The sequence below is a fragment of the Oncorhynchus kisutch genome, linkage group LG24, assembly GCF_002021735.2.
Source record: "Oncorhynchus kisutch isolate 150728-3 linkage group LG24, Okis_V2, whole genome shotgun sequence".
In the NCBI taxonomy this organism is placed as follows: domain Eukaryota; kingdom Metazoa; phylum Chordata; class Actinopteri; order Salmoniformes; family Salmonidae; genus Oncorhynchus; species Oncorhynchus kisutch.
Genome location: NC_034197.2, coordinates 13,751,342 through 13,771,862, shown reverse-complemented (window position 1 = coordinate 13,771,862; position 20,521 = coordinate 13,751,342). Strand labels below are relative to the sequence as shown.

General features: G+C 41.2%; 1 protein-coding gene across 2 annotated transcripts in view; it reads right to left on the bottom strand.

Moving 5' to 3' along the window:
• rapgef3 (Rap guanine nucleotide exchange factor (GEF) 3) overlaps window positions 1-12,312 on the bottom strand; it is a 47,892-nt gene extending 35,580 nt beyond the window's left edge. For both annotated transcript variants that reach the window (XM_020459301.2, XM_020459303.2), the window contains exons 1-2: window positions 12,211-12,312; window positions 7,025-7,110 (exon numbers count right to left, since the gene is read on the bottom strand). In XM_020459301.2, coding sequence (XP_020314890.1) covers window positions 7,025-7,110; window positions 12,211-12,229 — 105 coding nt within the window. In that variant the 5' untranslated portion in view covers window positions 12,230-12,312. The remainder of the gene's footprint in view (window positions 1-7,024; window positions 7,111-12,210) is intronic.
• Window positions 12,313-20,521: the final 8,209 nt, after the last annotated feature.

Here is a 20,521-nt window from a genome sequence, read left to right as displayed (position 1 = left end):
GTTCTATAAAGAGTCATGCTCAAAAGGTTCTAAATGGAACCTCTAGGGTGCTAAAAATAACCCTATCCAAAGGTTCTATATAATAGATAAAAGGGTTCCGCTATGGTTACAACATATAATAGAAAAAAAGGGTTCCGCTATGGTTACAACACTAAAACATCTCCTGTAAAATTTACAGTAACTTACTAGCAGCAATTGGCCAGTAAGTTACTGTAATTTAATTTACAGTACACCCACTGTAATCCATTTTACACAAATGTTACCAAAATCTAATTTACAGTACCAAGTCAGTTACTGTAATCTAATTTACAGTACAAATGACAATTACAGCATATTACTGTAATTACCCATATTACCCAATGCTCTTTGCAAGTTTTCATTTTCACATTTTCGGTCTTCCTGTGACATCGGATGCTGTAGTTGTCCTGGAGGTTAGGCAGTATGCCCCCGGTGATGCGTTGGGCAGACCGTACCACCTTCTGGAGAGCCCTGTGGTTGCGGGCGGTGCAGTTTCCGTACCAGGCGACGATACAGCCCAACAAGATGATCTAAATTGTCCATCTGTAAAAGTTTCTGAGGGTCTTAGGGGCCAAGCCAAATTTCTTCAGCCTCCTGAGGATACACTGGTCTTCAAAATAATTGTAATTACAACAAGGTATCTTATGATATAGCTCTGACTAGCTCTGATAGTGACAATACCTTACTGAGATATTCACCGTACCTTGATATCTGCTTCCTCTAAATTACTATAACGTCAAAGTAATGACTAATAAAATGTAAGAAAGTTATTTTTATAGTATTTTACTGTAATTACAAGGGATGCAGGTTGGCTGCTAGGCATTTGTATATTACAGAATATTATTGAATACTAGGTGTTTTATATCACTTTCCCTTCTTGGGGCCTTAACAAAGGCTTCAAAACTGGTCGTGATTGCAGGGAAAAACAGATCAAATGCACATGATTAAATAGTCAACCATTAATGGTTTAGGACCCTCTTTCACTCTCATTTGTCCCCTATAGACATTTCATTGGTTGAGAACTACTACCACATATCACTTAAATTGGTACAGGGCTCTCACAAACGTGTGCAACAAACATAGAACAGGACACACCTGAAATTCTTCCCCTCCCAGAAAATTTTTCCACAATGCACCATCATTTACAGTACGCTGCATTAAATATACAGCAAAACAGCACTTTATTGTTGAATTGTATTGAAAAACTTTTACGAAGTTGCTAATAATGAATAAGTCCTTCTATATGACAGAATGTCAACTGCTATTTGGTGTTTTATATCACTTGCAATTTAGGCCTTAACAAAGGCTTCTACAGTAACAGTGACTAGAGGGCAAAAACAGACCAAAAGGACATGGCTAGCCACTCAACACAGGTGTAAACCTTCCTGTCACTGATCTGTCCTCTGTAGACATGGCTAGCCACTCAACACAGGTGTAAATCTTCCTGTCACTGATCTGTCCTCTATAGACATGGCTAGCCACTCAACACAGGTGTAAACCTTCCTGTCACTGATCTGTCCTCTATAGACATGGCTAGCCACTCAACACAGGTGTAAATCTTCCTGTCACTGATCTGTCCTCTATAGACATGGCTAGCCACTCAACACAGGTGTAAACCTTCCTGTCACTCTGATCTGTCCTCTATAGACATGGCTAGCCACTCAACACAGGTGTAAACCTTCCTGTCACTCTGATCTGTCCTCTATAGACATGGCTAGCCACTCAACACAGGTGTAAACCTTCCTGTCACTGATCTGTCCTCTATAGACATGGCTAGCCACTCAACACAGGTGTAAATCTTCCTGTCACTGATCTGTCCTCTATAGACATGGCTAGCCACTCAACACAGGTCTAAACCTTCCTGTCACTCTGATCTGTCCTCTATAGACATGGCTAGCCACTCAACACAGGTGTAAACCTTCCTGTCACTCTGATCTGTCCTCTGTAGACATGGCTAGCCACTCAACACAGGTGTAAACCTTCCTGTCACTCTTATCTGTCCTCTATAGACATGGCTAGCCACTCAACACAGGTGTAAACCTTCCTGTCACTCTGATCTGTCCTCTGTAGACATGGCTAGCCACTCAACACAGGTGTAAACCTTCCTGTCACTCTGATCTGTCCTCTGTAGACATGGCTAACCACTCAACACAGGTGTAAACCTTCCTGTCACTCTTATCTGTCCTCTATAGACATGGCTAGCCACTCAACACAGGTGTAAACCTTCCTGTCACTCTGATCTGTCCTCTGTAGACATGGCTAGCCACTCAACACAGGTGTAAACCTTCCTGTCACTCTGATCTGTCCTCTGTAGACATGGCTAGCCACTCAACACAGGTGTAAACCTTCCTGTCACTCTGATCTGTCCTCTATAGACATGGCTAGCCACTCAACACAGGTGCTAACCTTCCTGTCACTCTGATCTGTCCTCTGTAGACATGGCTAGCCACTCAACACAGGTGTAAACCTTCCTGTCACTCTGATCTGTCCTCTATAGACATGGCTAGCCACTCAACACAGGTGTACACCTTCCTGTCACTCTGATCTGTCCTCTGTAGACATGGCTAGCCACTCAACACAGGTGTAAACCTTCCTGTCACTGATCTGTCCTCTATAGACATGGCTAGCCACTCAACACAGGTGTAAACCTTCCTGTCACTCTGATCTGTCCTCTGTAGACATGGCTAGCCACTCAACACAGGTGTAAACCTTCCTGTCACTCTGATCTGTCCTCTGTAGACATGGCTAGCCACTCAACACAGGTGTAAACCTTCCTGTCACTCTGATCTGTCCTCTGTAGACATGGCTAGCCACTCAACACAGGTGTAAACCTTCCTGTCACTCTGATCTGTCCTCTGTAGACATGGCTAGCCACTCAACACAGGTGTAAACCTTCCTGTCACTCTGATCTGTCTTCTGTAGACATGGCTAGCCACTCAACACAGGTGTAAACCTTCCTGTCACTCTGATCTGTCCTCTGTAGACATGGCTAGCCACTCAACACAGGTGTAAACCTTCCTGTCACTCTGATCTGTCCTCTGTAGACATGGCTAGCCACTCAACACAGGTGTAAACCTTCCCGTCACTCTGATCTGTCCTCTATAGACATGGCTAGCCACTCAACACAGGTGTAAACCTTCCTGTCACTCTGATCTGTCTTCTGTAGACATGGCTAGCCACTCAACACAGGTGTAAACCTTCCTGTCACTCTGATCTGTCCTCTATAGACATGGCTAGCCACTCAACACAGGTGTAAACCTTCCTGTCACTCTGATCTGTCCTCTATAGACATGGCTAGCCACTCAACACAGGTGTAAACCTTCCTGTCACTCTGATCTGTCCTCTGTAGACATGGCTAGCCACTCAACACAGGTGTAAACCTTCCTGTCACTCTGATCTGTCCTCTGTAGACATGGCTAGCCACTCAACACAGGTGTACACCTTCCTGTCACTCTGATCTGTCCTCTGTAGACATGGCTAGCCACTCAACACAGGTGTAAACCTTCCTGTCACTGATCTGTCCTCTATAGACATGGCTAGCCACTCAACACAGGTGTAAACCTTCCTGTCACTCTGATCTGTCCTCTGTAGACATGGCTAGCCACTCAACACAGGTGTAAACCTTCCTGTCACTCTGATCTGTCCTCTATAGACATTCAATTGTTAGGGAGCCACTACCACATATCTGTTAAATTCATACAGCGGGTGCAACAAATATAGCCTCTTACAAGACACACCTCAAAATATGTTAATCAGAAACAGCAATACCACATACCCACTAGATTTGCAAAGGTTTTTGGCACTACAAAAATGCAGTATGGAACTGATTTAGAGTAAATTACTGGCAGCAATTGGCCTGCAAATTACTGTAGATTTTCAGAATAAGGTTTATAGAATTCTTAAAATATAGTATATTACTAAACTTAGCAAAAAAATAAACGTCCTCGCACTGTCAACTGCGTTTATTTTCAGCAAACTTAACGTGTAAATATTTGTATGAACATAACAAGATTCAACATCTGAACAAGTTCCACAGACATGTGACTAACAGAAATGGAACAATGTGTCCCTGAACAAAGGGGGTCAAAATCAAAAGTATCAGTCAGTATCTGGTGTGGCCACCAGCTGCATTAATTACTGCAGTGCATCTCCTCCTCATGGACTGCACCAGATTTGCCAGTTATTGCTGTGAGATGTTACCCCACTCTTCCACCAAGGCCCCTCCAAGTTCCCTGACATTTCTGGGGGGAATGGCCCTAGCTCTCACCCTCCGATCCAACAGGTCCCAGACATGCTCAATGGGATTGAGATCCGGGCTCTTCGCTGGCCATGGCAGAACACGGACATTCCTGTATTGCAGGAAATCATGCACAGAACAAGCATTGTCATGCTGGAGGGTCATGTCTGGATGAGCCTGTAGGAAGGGTACCACATGAGGGAGGAGGATGTCTTCCCAGTAACGCACAGCGTTGAGATTGCCTGCAATGACAACAAGCTCAGTTTGATGATGCTGTGACACAGCACCCCAGACCATGACTGATCCTCCACCTCCAAATTGATCCCGCTCCAGAGTACAGGCCTCGGTGTAATGTTCATTCCTTCCACAATAAACGCGAATCCGACCATCACTCCTGGTGAGACAAAACCGTGACTCGTCAGTGAAGAGCACTTTTTGCCAGTTCTGTCTGGTCCAGCGACGGTGGGTTTGTGCCCATAGACAACGTTGTTGTCGGGGATGTCTGATGAGGACCTGCCTTACAACAGGCCTACAAGCCCTCAGTCCAGCCTCTCTCAGCCTATTGCGGAAAGTCTGAGCACTGATGGAGGGATTGTGCGTTCCTGGTGTAACTTGGGCAGTTGTTGTTGCCATCCTATACCTGTCCCTTAGGGGTGATTTTCGGATTTACCGATCCTGTGCAGGTGTCGTTACACATGTTACACACCCCTGCGTGGATGACCAGCTGTACGTCCTGTCTCCCTGTAGCTCTATCTTAGGCGTCTCACAATAAGGACATTGGAATTTATTGCCCTGGCCACATCTGCAGTCCTCATGCCTCTTTGCAGCATACCTAAGGCACATTCATGCAGATGAGCAGGGACCCTGGGCATCTTTTTTTGTGTGTTTTTCAGAGTCAGTAAAAAGGCCTCTTTAGTGTCCTACATTTTCATAACTGTGACCTTAATCGCCTACCATCTGTAAGCTGTTAGTGTCTTAACGACCGTTCCACAGGTACATGTTCATTAATTGTTTATGGTTCATTGAACAAGCATGGGAAACTGTGTTTTAACCCTTTACAATGAAGATCTGTGAAGTTATTTGGATTTTTCAAATTATATTTGAAAGACAGGGTCCTGAAAAAGGGATGTTTTTTTGTTGTTGCTGAGTTTATATTCTGTGAGGGTAAAGCATTTCCTCTCACGGGTGCAGCAAATATAGCCTCTTACAAGGCACACCTTCAAATATGTTCTTGAGCCCGAAACTCTTTCCTTGCCCACAACATCTTCCCACAATGCACCATAATTAGTTATGAAGGTATACAATGAAGGTACACTGAAGGTATTCTACTATGCATTCTACCGTATTTCACTGTTGAAATTACAGAAACGTCTTACAGTGAACCCTTTTCGGAGCTATATTATAGGAAAAAAATGAATGGTTCTTTTTAGAACCATACAGTGTTTCTTACTCTGGTTTAATAGCCATATTAAATGGTTATAATTCCATTGGTTTTATTATTGTTTTTATGAACAAATTTTATCAGGAATGCTAGCTTTGGTACGTCTGGTGATTCCTGAGGAGAGAATTGAGAACTACTGACTTAATTAACCATTCTCAAAAGACACCTTCACTGACCATAGCCATATGTAACATCTAATAGCATAACACAACAGATTAGACCAACTGGAATGACTCCCGGTTACACTAAAAGAGCTGTGAGAAAACCACATCCCAAAATATTAGAATGACCCACCGGCCATACATTTTAGTTATCACTAAAAGAGCTGTGAGAAAACCACGTCCCAAAATATTAGAATGACCCACCGGCCATACATTTGAATTATCGCTAAAAGAGGAAAGAATTTTTTTTTTAACTGCAAAGAACCATTGAAGGGCTCAAAGGGTTATTTGGGTCAGTATCCATCACCTTCCCAAAGAACCCTTGAGGAACCCACATTTTTGTGTGTGTATAGTGGTAGTTTCCTACTGATTTATGGGTTATTTTTGACAAATTTGCTCTGGCAAGTCTCTCTCTCTCTCTCTCTCTCTCTCTCTCTCTCTATCTATCTCTCTTTCTCTCTCTCTCTCCCCCTCCCTCTCTTTCTCACTCTCTCTCTCTCCCTTTCTGTGTGTGTGTGTGTGTCTGCATGTCTGCGTGTCTGTCTGCCTGCGCGTGTGTGTAGGATTGGGGTGTGTGGACAGTTATCAGAGTGGCCCCAGCTGTCTGTCTAACCATGCAATAGGCCACAGACACGTGGACACAGACAGATTAACTGCCTCAGGCCAGGGACAGACAAAAACAACAGGGGAGGCATGACATAGTTACAGGACGGACAGCAAGAGTGATTCTCCCCCTATACACCCTACATAGAACAACTCTGCTATGAAGTCTTATGAACTATTTCAAAGTCTGATGTGATTAGTCATGTGGGTTTCACAGACCTTTCTTGAAACCCAGCACACAACCCGTTGAACCGGAATTACCTGTAGCCTAATTATTAAGTGCGTGATGCTATTCAAATATGCATGTCATCATACAGTGTCTGTAAAACATTACAGTGTATCCAAGTCCTGTTTCTTTCTGGATATTTAATGCTTGATTTAAACAAACAAAAAAGTTGAATTGTAAAAGTGGCAAATTTCGCTATAGTGAATTCAACACTCCAACTCTTTCCTCACAATTCAGATAACACTCTATCCTTCTTTTAAAGATGTTCATGTTTGTATTATGAAGAAGGAGAACTCGTGGTTGTCTTGGTGACCTGATGTAATAAACAGATAACTTACTTCCCCCTCCTCTGGTGTTATCCGTCTGGACGGCAACAGGATAGATTTGAAGAAGGTATCCATGGAGAACATGGCTGAAGCCATTGCTAAGTGAAAGAGAAGAGCGAGGAAAAATAATTTCATGTATTTTCCTATACATTTTCCTCGAGTAATGTTCTGTGGAAACACAATACGTTTGGTTCTGTTTTTCTGTCATGCCCTGGCCTGGGGGACAGTTTCAGGAGATGTACAGTACCGTTCAAAAGTTTGGGGTCAATTTCCTTGTTTTTTTCTTTGTCAATTAATAAATAACTTCAAATTGATCAGAAATACAGTGTAGACATTGTTAATGTTGTAAATGACTATTGTTACTGGAAATGGAATCTTTAATGGAATATCTACATAGGCGTACAGAGGCCCATTATCAGCAACCATCACTCCTGTGTTCCAATGGCATGTTGTGTTAGCTAATCCAAGTTTAGAATTTTAAAAGGCTAATTGATCATTAGAAAACCCTTTTGTAATTATGTTAGCACAGCTGAAAACTGTTGTTCTGATTAAAGAAACAATAAAACTGGCCTTCTTAGACTAGTTGAGTATCTGGAGCATCAGCATTTGTGGGTTTGATTACAGGCTCAAAATGGCCAGAAACAAATAACTTTCTTCTGAAACTTGTCAGTCTATTCTTGTTCTGAGAAATGAAGGCTATTCCATGCGAGAAACTGCCAAGAAACTGAAGATCTCGTACAACACTGTGTACTACTCCCTTCACAAAACAGCGCAAACTGTCGCTAACCAGAATAGAAAGAGGAGTGGGAGGCCCTGGTGCACAACTGAGCAAGAGGACAAATACATTAGAGTGTCTAGTTTGAGAAACTGACGCCTCACAAGTCCTCAACTGGCAACTTCCTTAAATAGGACACGCAAAAAATACACAGACACTGGACAGAGGAAAGGCCAGCACAGTCACCGGATCTCAACCCTATTGAGCTGTTGTGGGAGAAGCTTGACCATTGGTACGTAAAAAGTGCCCATCAAGCCAATCCAACTTGTGGGAGGTGCTGGAACTATGGAGTGAAATCTCTTCAGATTACCTCAACAAATTGACAACTAGAATGACAAAGGTCTGCAAGGCTGTAATTATTTGACAAAAGCAGAGTTTGAAGGACACAATTATTATTTCAATTAAAAATCATTATTTATAAACTTGTCAACGTCTTGACTATATTTCCTATTCATTTTGCAACTAATCTCGTGTATGTTTTCATGGAAAACAACGACATTTCTAAGTGACCCCAAACTTTCGAAAGGAAGTGTAAATCAGTATAATGTCAGGCTGGACAGACCCTTGACTTGGTCTCCGTCCTAAATGGCACCCTATTCCTTATACAGTGCACTACTTTTGACCAGGGCCGGCATAGGGCTCTGGTCAAAAGTAGGGCACTATGCAGGAAATAGGGTGCCATTTCAGATGCACACTTGCTCTATCCCACCTACAGTAGCACAAAGTAATGTGGTCATTTCATGATTCTCATCTGTGATATGGTTACATTATAAGGCTTGTTAGTAGATCCCAGCCCTTGTTCCAGCAGAGAGATGCCCTTCCTGGGCTGACCCCACTGATGGTGTCACAGCTCATGCTCTCCGCACCTTTCTAGTTACTAAGCTGCCTCAGTTACACATAGCCTGGTTCCTCTCTAGGTTTCTTCCTAGGTTTTGGCCTTTCTAGGGAGTTTTTCCTAGCCACCGTGCTTCTACACCTGCATTGCTTGCTGTTTGGGGTTTTAGGCTGGGTTTCTGTACAGCACTTTGAGATATCAGCTGATGTACGAAGGGCTATATAAATACATTTGATTTTATTTGATTTTAGTTACTACTCTGTCTTGTGTCATTCTATATAGCCACTGAGGAGATATACCCTGGACCTTGAGAAGAGATAGAGTTTATCTGAAAGGCTGAATATCTCAGGGTGTCTCGGCTTCTTTATCTCGACCCAGACACCTGTTGTTTTTCTTCAAAGTGTTTTTCTGTTGTATTTCTCTGATATCACCTCTCCTCATCATCCTCTCCCTAGACTGTAGGTGAGAAAGTTATTTAGGGTGGTCACAAAACGCAGTGTGCTGCCTAGTACAACAAACATCTGACCCTAAAATAGCACCCATTAAAAACCAGTAGTCTATGTGAAATGTCTCAACCCTTCAAAGCGGGCTAAGAAACCTCTCCCTGTAGTTCGGACGAAAACAATACACCTGAAAAGCAGGCAATAACAATTTCTTACCAAATATGTCTTCCTGAGGACTGTGAAGAATTTTTTGTCTATCTGTGATCCTGATTAGAGAAGATCAAAAATTCCCAAACATAAAAAACAAATTAACTAAAAGTAGAGTCTCTGGCAGAGACATACACAGAACAAGCTAAGGAAGGCTGAGTGAGGCTCTAGTGTTTGTCTTCCAGGGACATCAAGATGCCAGTTTAAGAATGCTCATCGTGAAGAAGGAATCCAGTTTTCATTTGTATGACCTCCTCGGGGAATGTCAACACGTCAGTTTGTTCGATAAGGAATAACACATGCTGTAGCTAGCTGCTAGACTCCATCAGATAGCATCTCACAGAGCGACTGCACAGTGCACAGTCCAGTGTCATGAGGGCTGCAAATGTTTGTTATGTTTCAACTCGGTAGTTCAACAGTTTTGGTTGACTGGTTTAGGCCTACTTACAAGGCTTTTACTGATACACGGTTGGTGTGGTAAAAATACATCACGCCTATTTAATGACCCACAGCTGATCTCAAACCACGTGTTAGGACTGAGGGCATAACGGTAATTCAATCTTTTAAACAAATGATTGCAACACATTGAAACAAAAGCCAGTAAACATTGTGAGCTCAGAACTGCTCGCTGGGCCTTGTATAGTATAGGCCCTAAGAGATGGCCAAACAGTAACCAGCGAGCATCATCAAGCACTGCCTTAATAAATATTGTCATCCTCTGGGGTTAATGTGTGTCCCTTCCCTCCACTTCACCACCAGCCACAGTCTGAGTCATTGTGGATGTTGTCAAAATGTCCCCTACCTCATTTGGACTTTCTTCCATTTTGGGAATTTAATGCTGCCACCTAGTGAATACACCCTCACACTACGGTCTGAGTCACCTTTCTCAAATCATATCTACTTGTGGATTTATAGCAAGTGATTTTTTAAAAATACAAATATTTGAGGGGAGACACATTATTTGCTCATTTGTTATTCAATTTGCACATTTATTACAGGTTCATTTGTTAATTTCAATTTAGGAATACAGTTTTTTTTTCTTGTGTATCTAAACTGTTAATCACCATTGATTTACAGATTGAATTAACAAAGAAAGAGTCCCATGGTCTGGTGTTCTTTCCCCACAACAAGCTTGTCATCAGCTCATCAGATTGATAAGTGTGTGTGTGTGTGTGTGTGTGTGTGTGCAGTTCCTTTGGGAAAGGGAGTGGAATTTCCTGCATCTACGCCCATTCGGAATGTGCTCTTAGCATGCTGTCTTTGTTGTGCGTCAGTGTTACAACGGTCTCTAAAATGTGCACAGACACACACAAAAACGTATAGTACTTTTGAGGACAAGCACCTCATGGGAGCAAAACACCAGATGTTTATACCACGGGACTTCTTCCTTTTCCTTGAAACATGTACCTACAGAACCATACATAGTATGTACGATTGTATTGCTGTTTTAGGCTATTTGATCTTTTCCCACCCTCCCTCTCACCTTTTCCTTCCTATTGTCTCCCTAGGCCAGTTAGCAAGTAGGGAGAGGATGGCAGAGTATTTATTCACCCAACCCTAAGCTCATAGAGTAGATAAGTGATAGTGATAAGAAATGGAGAGAAGGTGTTAGAAACAGATGTAATGTGAGAGATGACTATAATTAAGCAATATCAAATCCAATCTAAGTTTATTTGTCACGTGCACCGAATACAACAGGTGTAGTAGACCTTACAGTGAAATGCTTACTTACAGGCTCTAACCAATAGTGCAACAAAGGTGTTAGGTGAACAATAGGTAAGTAAAGAAATAAAACAACAGTAAAAAGACAGGCTATATACAGTAGAGGGGCTATATACAGACTAAAAAGGCTATATACAGACTAAAAAGGCTATATACAGACTAAAAAGGCTATATACAGTAGAGGGGCTATATACAGACTAAAAAGGCTATATACAGACTAAAAAGGCTATATACAGACTAAAAGGCTATATACAGACTAAAAAGGCTATATACAGACTAAAAAGGCTATATACAGACTAAAAAGGCTATATACAGTAGCGAGGCTATAAAAGTAGCGAGGCTACATACAGACACCGGTTAGTCAGGCTGATTGAGGTAGTATGTACATGTAGATATGGTTAAAGTGACATATATGCAATAAGCCTAAGCGGAGTGCCTGGATACAGCCTTTAGCCATGGTACGGCCATATACCACACACCCAGAGGAGCCCTATTGCTATAATAAACTCGTTATCAACATAAGTAGAACAGTAAAGTATTTTTGAGCCATGGTATGTTGTCTGGTATACACATGACTGAAATGCTGTTTCAGCCAATTAAGCAATAAGGCCCAAGGGGCTGTGGTATATGCATCGTGCCTAAGAACAGCCTTAGCCGTGGTATATTGGCCATATATCACAAACCCCCGAGGTGACTTATTGATATTAAAATTAGGGCAGTAAAAATAAATGTTTTGTCATATCCGTGGTATATGGTCTGATTTACCACGTCTGTCAGCCAATCAGCATTCATGGCTCAAACCACCCAGTTTATAATGTTTAATAGCTACCTGTTTCATGGGTATCCCTTTGTCTCTCTTTCATTTGGGTCTCTCCTTATACCTCACTGAAATGCTTATTGCTGTTGTCCACCTTCACATTCTAAAAGACGACTGATAACATTTGAAAGTCCCGTGTCTGAGAAGCAGCACATGGGGATATTGGGGCCATCTGCTCCTGATAATCTTAATCTTGGTTTGGTATCACATAAATGTACATCAATATCAAATTCATCCTTAAGTGTATGTTGAGTACATTGTGCCCCCATCAAAAAAAGTACCAAACTAACTTATCCTCGATTATTACCACAATGAGTACAAATGATTACTTATTTTGCCCAAAGCTCATGATATTTCTGTAATTTTAACATGTGTGATAACAGACTAAAATCTTTTTACCTGATACCTCTTCTGCCATGTTTCAGCCTCCGTGTTCTGTTCTGAGAGCCCAAATCTGTCTTTCTCTTTCACTCTCCTCTCCTGTCCTTTTGATATGACAACTGATGGTGCATCACAGTGTGTGTGTGTGTGTGTGTGTGTGTGTGTGTGTGTGTGTGTGTGTGTGTGTGTGTGTGTGTGTGTGTGTGTGTGTGTGTGTGTCAGCTTCCTGTGGCTGTCTGATTGGATATGACTAGTGTGCTCTAGGGGCTTGGGGTGTCAGCATAGTGGCGGGTAGAGGGGGAGGTAGACAACGCTGTGGCAGTCCTATAATGGCCCCCTACTCTGCTACACCAACAAAGTAGGCTACTACCCATTTCACTGCACCTATCCTGTGTACTTGACAATATTATTAATATTATTATATATTTCTTTACTACAGTAGTACTCACCTGGATATGATGCATTGGAATGGAGGCCATAGTGATGAGTCAGGGGCAAGATACATCTATGAATCAGTGTCCCTGCAGCCAAAATATGTTGCACTTCTACAGCATTCTAACAGTCATTGCTAAAGCAAAGCAAGGATGTGGTTTACCTCTGTGAAAGACTGTTGAGTACACACTATGACAACCAACCTGGAAAGATAAGCTATGTCTGTCACGATCCTACTTGTAATAGTCAATTAATAAAACCACATCATTTGCTGTGAATGCTGTAGAAGTAAGATACATTTATCGGCTCTCATTTAGCCAGGACCAATTTAAAATTCAATGACATATAACGTGATTTACGGTCGAGAGATGACTGTTCGTTTGCTTGCTGTTTGCAACTTGGATTTAAAAAAAATGATTTTACTCTCTCAACTATATAATCCTAGTTATAATCCAGTTCCGCACTAGACTTTATCACTTTAACATATATGATTTTGTTGTTGTTGTTTGTTTTAGTTTGAGGTGCTCTACACTTGTTCCCACACTTCTACCCTACCTTCTACTCTACCTGCTACCTTACCTTCTACCCTACCTTCTACCCTACCTTCTACTCTACCTGCTACCCTACCTTCTACCCTACTTTCTTCGCTACCTGTACCCTACCTTCTACCCTACCTTCTACCCTACCTTCTACTCTACCTGCTACCTTACTTTCTACCCTACATCTACCCTACCTTCTACTCTACCTGCTACCCTACCTTCTACCATACCTTCTACGCTACCTGTACCCTACCTTCTACCCAACCCGTACCCAAACTTCTACCCTACCTGCTACCCAACCCTCTACCCTACCTTCTACCCTACCTTCTACCTTACATGCTACCCTCCCTGCCACCCTACCTTCTACCCTGCCTTCTACTCTACCTGCTACCCTACCTTCTACCCTACCTGCTACCCTACTTTCTACCCTACCTTCCTACTCTATACCTTCTACTCCTACCTTCTACCCTACCTGCTACCCTACCTCTACCACCTTCTACCCTACCTATCTAACCTTACCTTCTACCCTACCTGCATAACCCTACCTTCAGCCCTACCCTTACCTACCTTCTACCCTACTTAACCCTACCTTTAAGCCCTACTTCTACCCTACCTTCCACCCTCCTGCATTAACTTCTACCTGCGTACCCTACTCTTCTACCCAATCCTACCCAACTGTTCAACCCTACCTGCTACCCTACCATTACCCGTACCTTCCCTACACTGCATACCCCTCTACCCTATTTTTCTACCCTACCTGCCACCCTACCTTCTACACTACCTGATCGTCTACCCTACCTTCTACCCACCTGCTACCCTATCTAATTTATGTTACCCCACCTGCTACCCTACCTTCTACCCTACATTTAGCCTACCTGCTACCCTAACATGCTAACCCTACATTTTAACCCTACCTGCTACCCTACCTGCTACCCTACCCTTTACCCTACCTGCTACCCTACCTTCTACCCTACCATCCACTCTACCTTCTACCCTACCTGCTACCCTACCTTCTACCCTACCTGCTACTCTACATGCTAGACTACATTTTACCCTATCTTCTACCCTACCTGCTACCCTAACTTCTACCCTACCTTCTACCCTACCTTCTACATCAGACTGTAATACCAACTATTGGTTACACAGTCTGACACGATCAAATCAAATCAAAGTTTATTTGTCACGTGCGCCAAAATACAACAGGTGTAAGATCTTACAGTGAAATGCTTCCTAACCAACAGTACAATTTTCAAGTTAAAAAAAGGTATTAGGTGAACAATAGATAAGTAAAGAAATAAAAACAACAGTAAAAAAACTGTGGAAAATAACAGTAGAGAGGCTATATACAGTAGCGAGGTTATAACAGTAGCTGGGCTATATACAGTAGAGAGGCTATAACAGTAGCAAGGCTATATACAGTAGCGAGGCTATAACAGTAGCTGGGCTATATACAGGCACCGGTTAGTCAGGCTGATTGAGGTAGTATGTACAGTTGAAGTCAGAAGTTTACATACACCTTAGCCAAATCCATTTAAACTCAGTTTTTCACAATTCCTGACATTTAATCCTAGTAAGAATTCCCTGTCTTAGGTCAGTTAGGATCACCACTTTATTTTAAGAATGTGAAATGTCAGAATAATAGTAGAGATAATGATTCATTTCAGCTTTTATCACATTCCCAGTGGGTCAGAAGTTTACATAAACTCAATTAGTATTTGGTAGCATTGCCTTTAAATTGTTTAACTTGGGTCAAACGTTTCGGGTAGCCTTCTACAAGCTTCCCACAATAAGTTGGGTGAATTTTGGCCCATTCCTCCTGACAGAGCTGGTGTAACTGAGTCAGGTTTGTAAGCCTCCTTGCTCGCACACGCTTTTTCAGTTCAGCCCACACTTTCTATATGATTGAGGTCAGGGCTTTGTGATGGCCACTCCAATACCTTGACTTTGTTGTCCTTGAGCCATTGATGTCCTTGAGCCATTGTTGTCCTTGAGCCAACTCATTGTATTTTGGAAGACCTTCCTGACTGATGTCTTGAGATGTTGCTTCAATATGTCCACACAATTTTACTTCCTCATTATGCCATCTATTTTGTGAAGTGCACCAGTCCCTCCTGCAGCAAAGCACCCCCACAACATGATGCTGCCACCCCCGTTCTTCACGGTTGGGGTGGTGTTCTTCGACTTGCAAGCCTCCCCATTTTTCCTCCAAACATAACGATGGTCATTATGACCCAACAGTTCTATTGTTGTTTCATCAGACCAGAGGACATTTCTCCAAAAAGTATGATCTTTGTCCCCAGTTGCAATCCGTAGTCTGGCTTTTTTATGGCGGTTTTGGAGCAGTGGCTTCTTCCTTGCTTAGTGGCCTTTCGGGTTATGTCGATATAGGACTCGTTTTACTGTGGATATAGATACTTTTGTACCTGTTTCCTCCAGCATCTTCACAAGGTCCTTTGCTGTTGTTCTGGGAGCCATGACATAATTTTCTGTAATTTTCCAAGTTGTTTAAAGGCACAGTCAATTTAGTGTATGTAAACTTCTGACCCACAGGAATTGTGATACAGTGAATTATAAGTGGAATAATCTGTCTGTAAACAATTGTTAGAACAATTTCTGTTAACAAGTTTGTTGGGCACTTGTAACGTTTTTTTATTTGTTGTTCAGGTAGGCTAGTTGAGAACAAGTTCTCATTTACAACTGTGACCTGGCCAAGATAAAGCAAAGCAGTGTGACACAAACAACAAAACAGAGTTACATATGGAATAAACAAACATACAGTCAATAACACAATAGAGAAAAAAAAGTTGAAATACAGTGTGTGCAAATGAGGTAAGATAAGGGAGGTAAAGGCAATAAATAGTCCATAGTGTTGAAATAATTACAATTGAGCAATTAAACACTGGAGTGATAGATGTGCAGAAGATGAATGTGGAGCAAAAAATAGGAGCAAAAAATGGAGATATGAGGATGAGGTAGTTGGATGGTAGTTGGATGGGCTATTTACAGATGGACTATGTAATGTAACTCTACGTCAGCAGCCAAAGGGCAAGAATTTTCGAGGTTTCCCCTTACACTTTGCGGTTATGTAGTGTCCCCATGAGTGACAAAGCACTGAGCCCATTACGGCGCAACACTCCGTATTTTCTGCTAGCTTTCCCCACCACCACAGAAAGCACTGAGCTAGGCTGAAAACACCTGCACTTTGGAGCTGCCTTAAAAAAGAAAACAGAAAAGAGACCATGTTTGTATGTGCCTTTATTAACTCAATGATATATATTTTTTACATTGTTTGCAAACTGACAAGTGACACGTATTAATGCCAAAATAACATGCAAAACAGGCAAGCCCCCCACAAAATATGTTTTTTTTGTCTTGTTTTTTTATTTGCAAAAAATGTGGGGCTCGAAACAGGTGGGGCTCTGCTTCTTTTACTTTTGTACACCATCTTCAATCAGCTGAAAACAATATTTTTGGTTATGGAAAATATATTTCACAGCAGTTTAGATGGTGCAATGATTTTTACACTATACTTGCTTGTTTTGTCACATAAACTGAAATTTAGCGGCCTATTCGAATTCTTGGAACCAGAAAATGGCGGAATAATATCTGCGTAGTGCATCTCCAATATATACCACATGGAAAATTCAATAAATCCGATTTTTTAAGTGAATAAAGACTTGCTAAAGTGCATCCTCTGTGACTTCTAGGAAGAGTTTAACCCACAGCAACATTTCTGATTTTTTTTGCCTTGACTAAGTCATTTCTGAAGATGACTATTTCTTTCATGTGATTTAGGGATTCACATACTGTATGTCTGCCCTCATTTTTAAGGTCAACCCTTTTATGTGAACTGAAGTCTCATTTTAAGGTGGTGAAACTAGTCCCTTCTTTTTGTTAACGTCTAACAGCCAAACTACAGTGTAAAAGCAGGTCGACTGGTTTGCCTTTTTTTGGAAATGTTCTGGTGTTTTGTGGGGGAAATGAAGTGGGTCGGGTATAACACGTCAACCCTGTTAACCAGGCATAGTAGAAATGTTTGAACAATTTCATTATTTTGTGAAGCTCGCATGCAATTGCCCCTCCCGGTTGCACACAACAAGCTTCCATTCCCCCTGTCACAAGGAGATTTATGGCTGATTAAAGATGAAGTAGCCAACCCTCTTACGGTCAACTTTATTTGGCACTTAATAGGCACTTACTATATTCCTTTTTTATATTGAACCTCTTGAGATGGGAAAAACATGTTTTTCATTAAGTTGAAGCTGTGCTCTTTATGACAGAATATTAAAGTTAGGTGAAATAAAATGTCCTTGTTTTTGAAAGAAAAGCATTTTTTTGTCCATTAAAATAACATCAAATTTATCAGAAATACACTAGTTTTTATTACTTAGCCATCATATATAAGTTATTCAAAGTTTTAGCTTTCAGGCTATTCTCGTTCCCGCATCCTGCTCTACTTGTGCTAGCCTACCTGTACGGCTCCTGCCCTCCTCCAACAAGCCGCAGCAGCACTCATCTGAGTCATCCAGCATCATGAAAGCTTCAATTATACTGTAACTACATACATACTGCTTCACTAGCAAGTCACAATATCCTTGTGTTGTTTAAAATTATAGGCCTGCATATAGCCTATCTCTAAGCTGCATGAGGCTCTGTTTGGGTCTGCCAAAGCAAAGATCTTCCAATATAGTTTGCTAGATAGTTAACTTCTCAAATGTATCTGTTTATTTGCTTCACTTGTATATACAGACAAAAAAAACGTTTTGACATGATGGATGTTTTTCAATATCCATGCATACAATACAGCCTGTTTTAGAAAGCCCAGTAAAATGAATTTGACTCTTGGCTGAAGACGGAAAGACACTGCAGCATTGGCTCTAGAACATAACACACAGTCTGGATCATTCCTGGGCCAGGGTCCGGAAGGAGTCTGGCAGTGGGAAGATGGCAGTAACTGATGTTTTTTTTTAAACTGCTGGCGAGTTGGGGGAAGATGAGAGCACAGAGAGTGAGAAGGAGTGGTTTACAGTGTTGAAAAAGAAAGGAAACAAGAGAAGTAAAGTTGTGGTGGACTCATTTTTAGTTGGAGTGAGGGTTTTGGAACAATGAAACCTGGGAGATCTGTTTGAAGTGTTGATAAATCTAATGGAAGCATTGGGTGAAGTAGGGTCAATGGAAGTCACAAGAAGTGTGCTTATTTAGTTTTTTTGTGTGTCCGAAGACAGGAAGTGCCTCAAGAAGATATATTTGTGGAATCTTTAATGTAGGATCTTCAAAACAGTGCACCTATCAAGGGGGTTATCACTGGGGTGGCACTTAAAGTGTGTGCAGAGGTAGTACCTGAGGCTGACCTGTATGGTAGATGGAGTGAAGACATTCACTTGATTCATAATTTTCTTCTTTGATGAAGGGGTCTCTCCCTTTTCATGTCATGTTGGGCTATGTGAAATACCCTGTAAGAGCCTTCGTGCACAAGCCCCTTAAGTGCAATCAATGCAACATATTTGGTCCTGTGTCAAGTGTATGCAGACGGGAAGAGTATCAAACGCTAGTAGAGGTTAGATGCTGCAATTGTAGAGTGGGAGTTCTGTTTGTTATGTTTCTATTTTTTAATGATGTCATGATGCCCTTTCATACAATGGCTATTTGTTTTTAGTTTACCACCCGTATAGTAGGTGCCGGCATGCATCTCCAATGAACGTTTGCGGACTGCCATGATACCATAGATTTTTTTCTGCATGTTGATGATTTGATTTACGGTGATCGTTGTTGTAAAGTAACAAAATAAAAAATACTTTGAAGTACTACTAAAGTCGTTTTTTGGGGTGTCTGTACTTTACTATTTCTATTTTTGACTACTTTTACTTTTACTACACTACATTCCGAAAGAAAATATGTACTTTTTACTCCCATACATTTTCTCTGATACCCAAAAGTAGTCATTACATTTTGAATGCTTAGCAGGACAGGAAAATGGTCAAATTCACACACTCACCCCTACTGCCTTTGATCTGGCAGACACTCAAACACAAATGCTTTGTTTGTAGAGGATGTCTGAGTGTTAGAATGTGCCCCTGGCTCTCTCTCTATATATGTGTTTTAACCTCTACGGGATCGATGTCCCTATACCAGGACCGTTGAGCTAATGTGCGCTAATGTGATTAGCATGACAGTTGTTAGTAACAGCACACTTTCTAGGACATAGACATGTCTTACATGGACAGACAACTTTAATTCTCGTTAATCTAACTGCACTGTCCAATTTACAGTAGCTATTACAGTGAAAAAATACCATGCTATTGTTTGAGGAGAGTGCACAACAACAAAAACTTATCACGGCAACTGGTTTGATACATTCACCTCTGAAGGTAAATAATGTACTTACATTCAGTAATCTTGCTCTGATTTGTCATCCTGAGGGTCCAAGAGATAAAATGTAGCATAGTTTTGTTTGATAAAATCCATTTTTATATTAAAATGTAGGAACCGGGTTCTACAATTTGAACCCCTGCTGTCTCTGACTCCACACCCACCCCAAACCGCCCAGCCATCTAGATCTAAACTAACATTTTGTATTACCATATCATTTTTGTATCTTCTCTATAGTTATGTACTTAAAACAGTAGCAATTGACCGACTTGGCACATTTGGGCAGACTTGACACAAAGTATTGTCCAGTATTGCCATGCATCACTGGATCAATCTGAAACTTTGCACACACACTGCTGTGGCCAAAATCTAAATTGCGCCTAAACTGCAATATTATATGATGGCCTTTCTCTTGCATTTCAAAGATGATGGGAATTGTTTTTTTAGAAAATGTTTTTTTTGTTTGTATCATCTTTTACCAGATCTAATGTGTTATATTCTTCTATGTTAATTTCACATTTCCACAAACTTCAAAGTGTTTCTTTTAAATGGTATCAAGACTATGCTTAACCTTGCTTCAGGTCCTGAGCTACGGGCAGTTAGATTTGGGTAATGTAATTTTAGGCGAAAAATGAAAGCGAGAAAACTGTGCTGTCTGGTTTGCTTAATATGAGGAATTTTAAATGATTTATAGAATTTCCTTTTACTTTTGATACTTAAGCATATTTTAGCAATGACATTTACTTTTGATACTTAAGTATATTTAAAACCAAATACTTTCAATTTTTCATCAAGCATATTTTACTTGGTGATTTTCACTTTTACTTGAGTCATTTTCTATTAAGGTATCTTTACTTTTACTCAAGTTTGACAATTGGGTAGTTTTTCCACCACTGAGTATGTTTTTAGCCACAAAATTGTTGAATTTTTGGGATCTTTTTACGTTTATCCCGCACACTAGGTGGCAGCAATGTAACTTTGTGGAAATA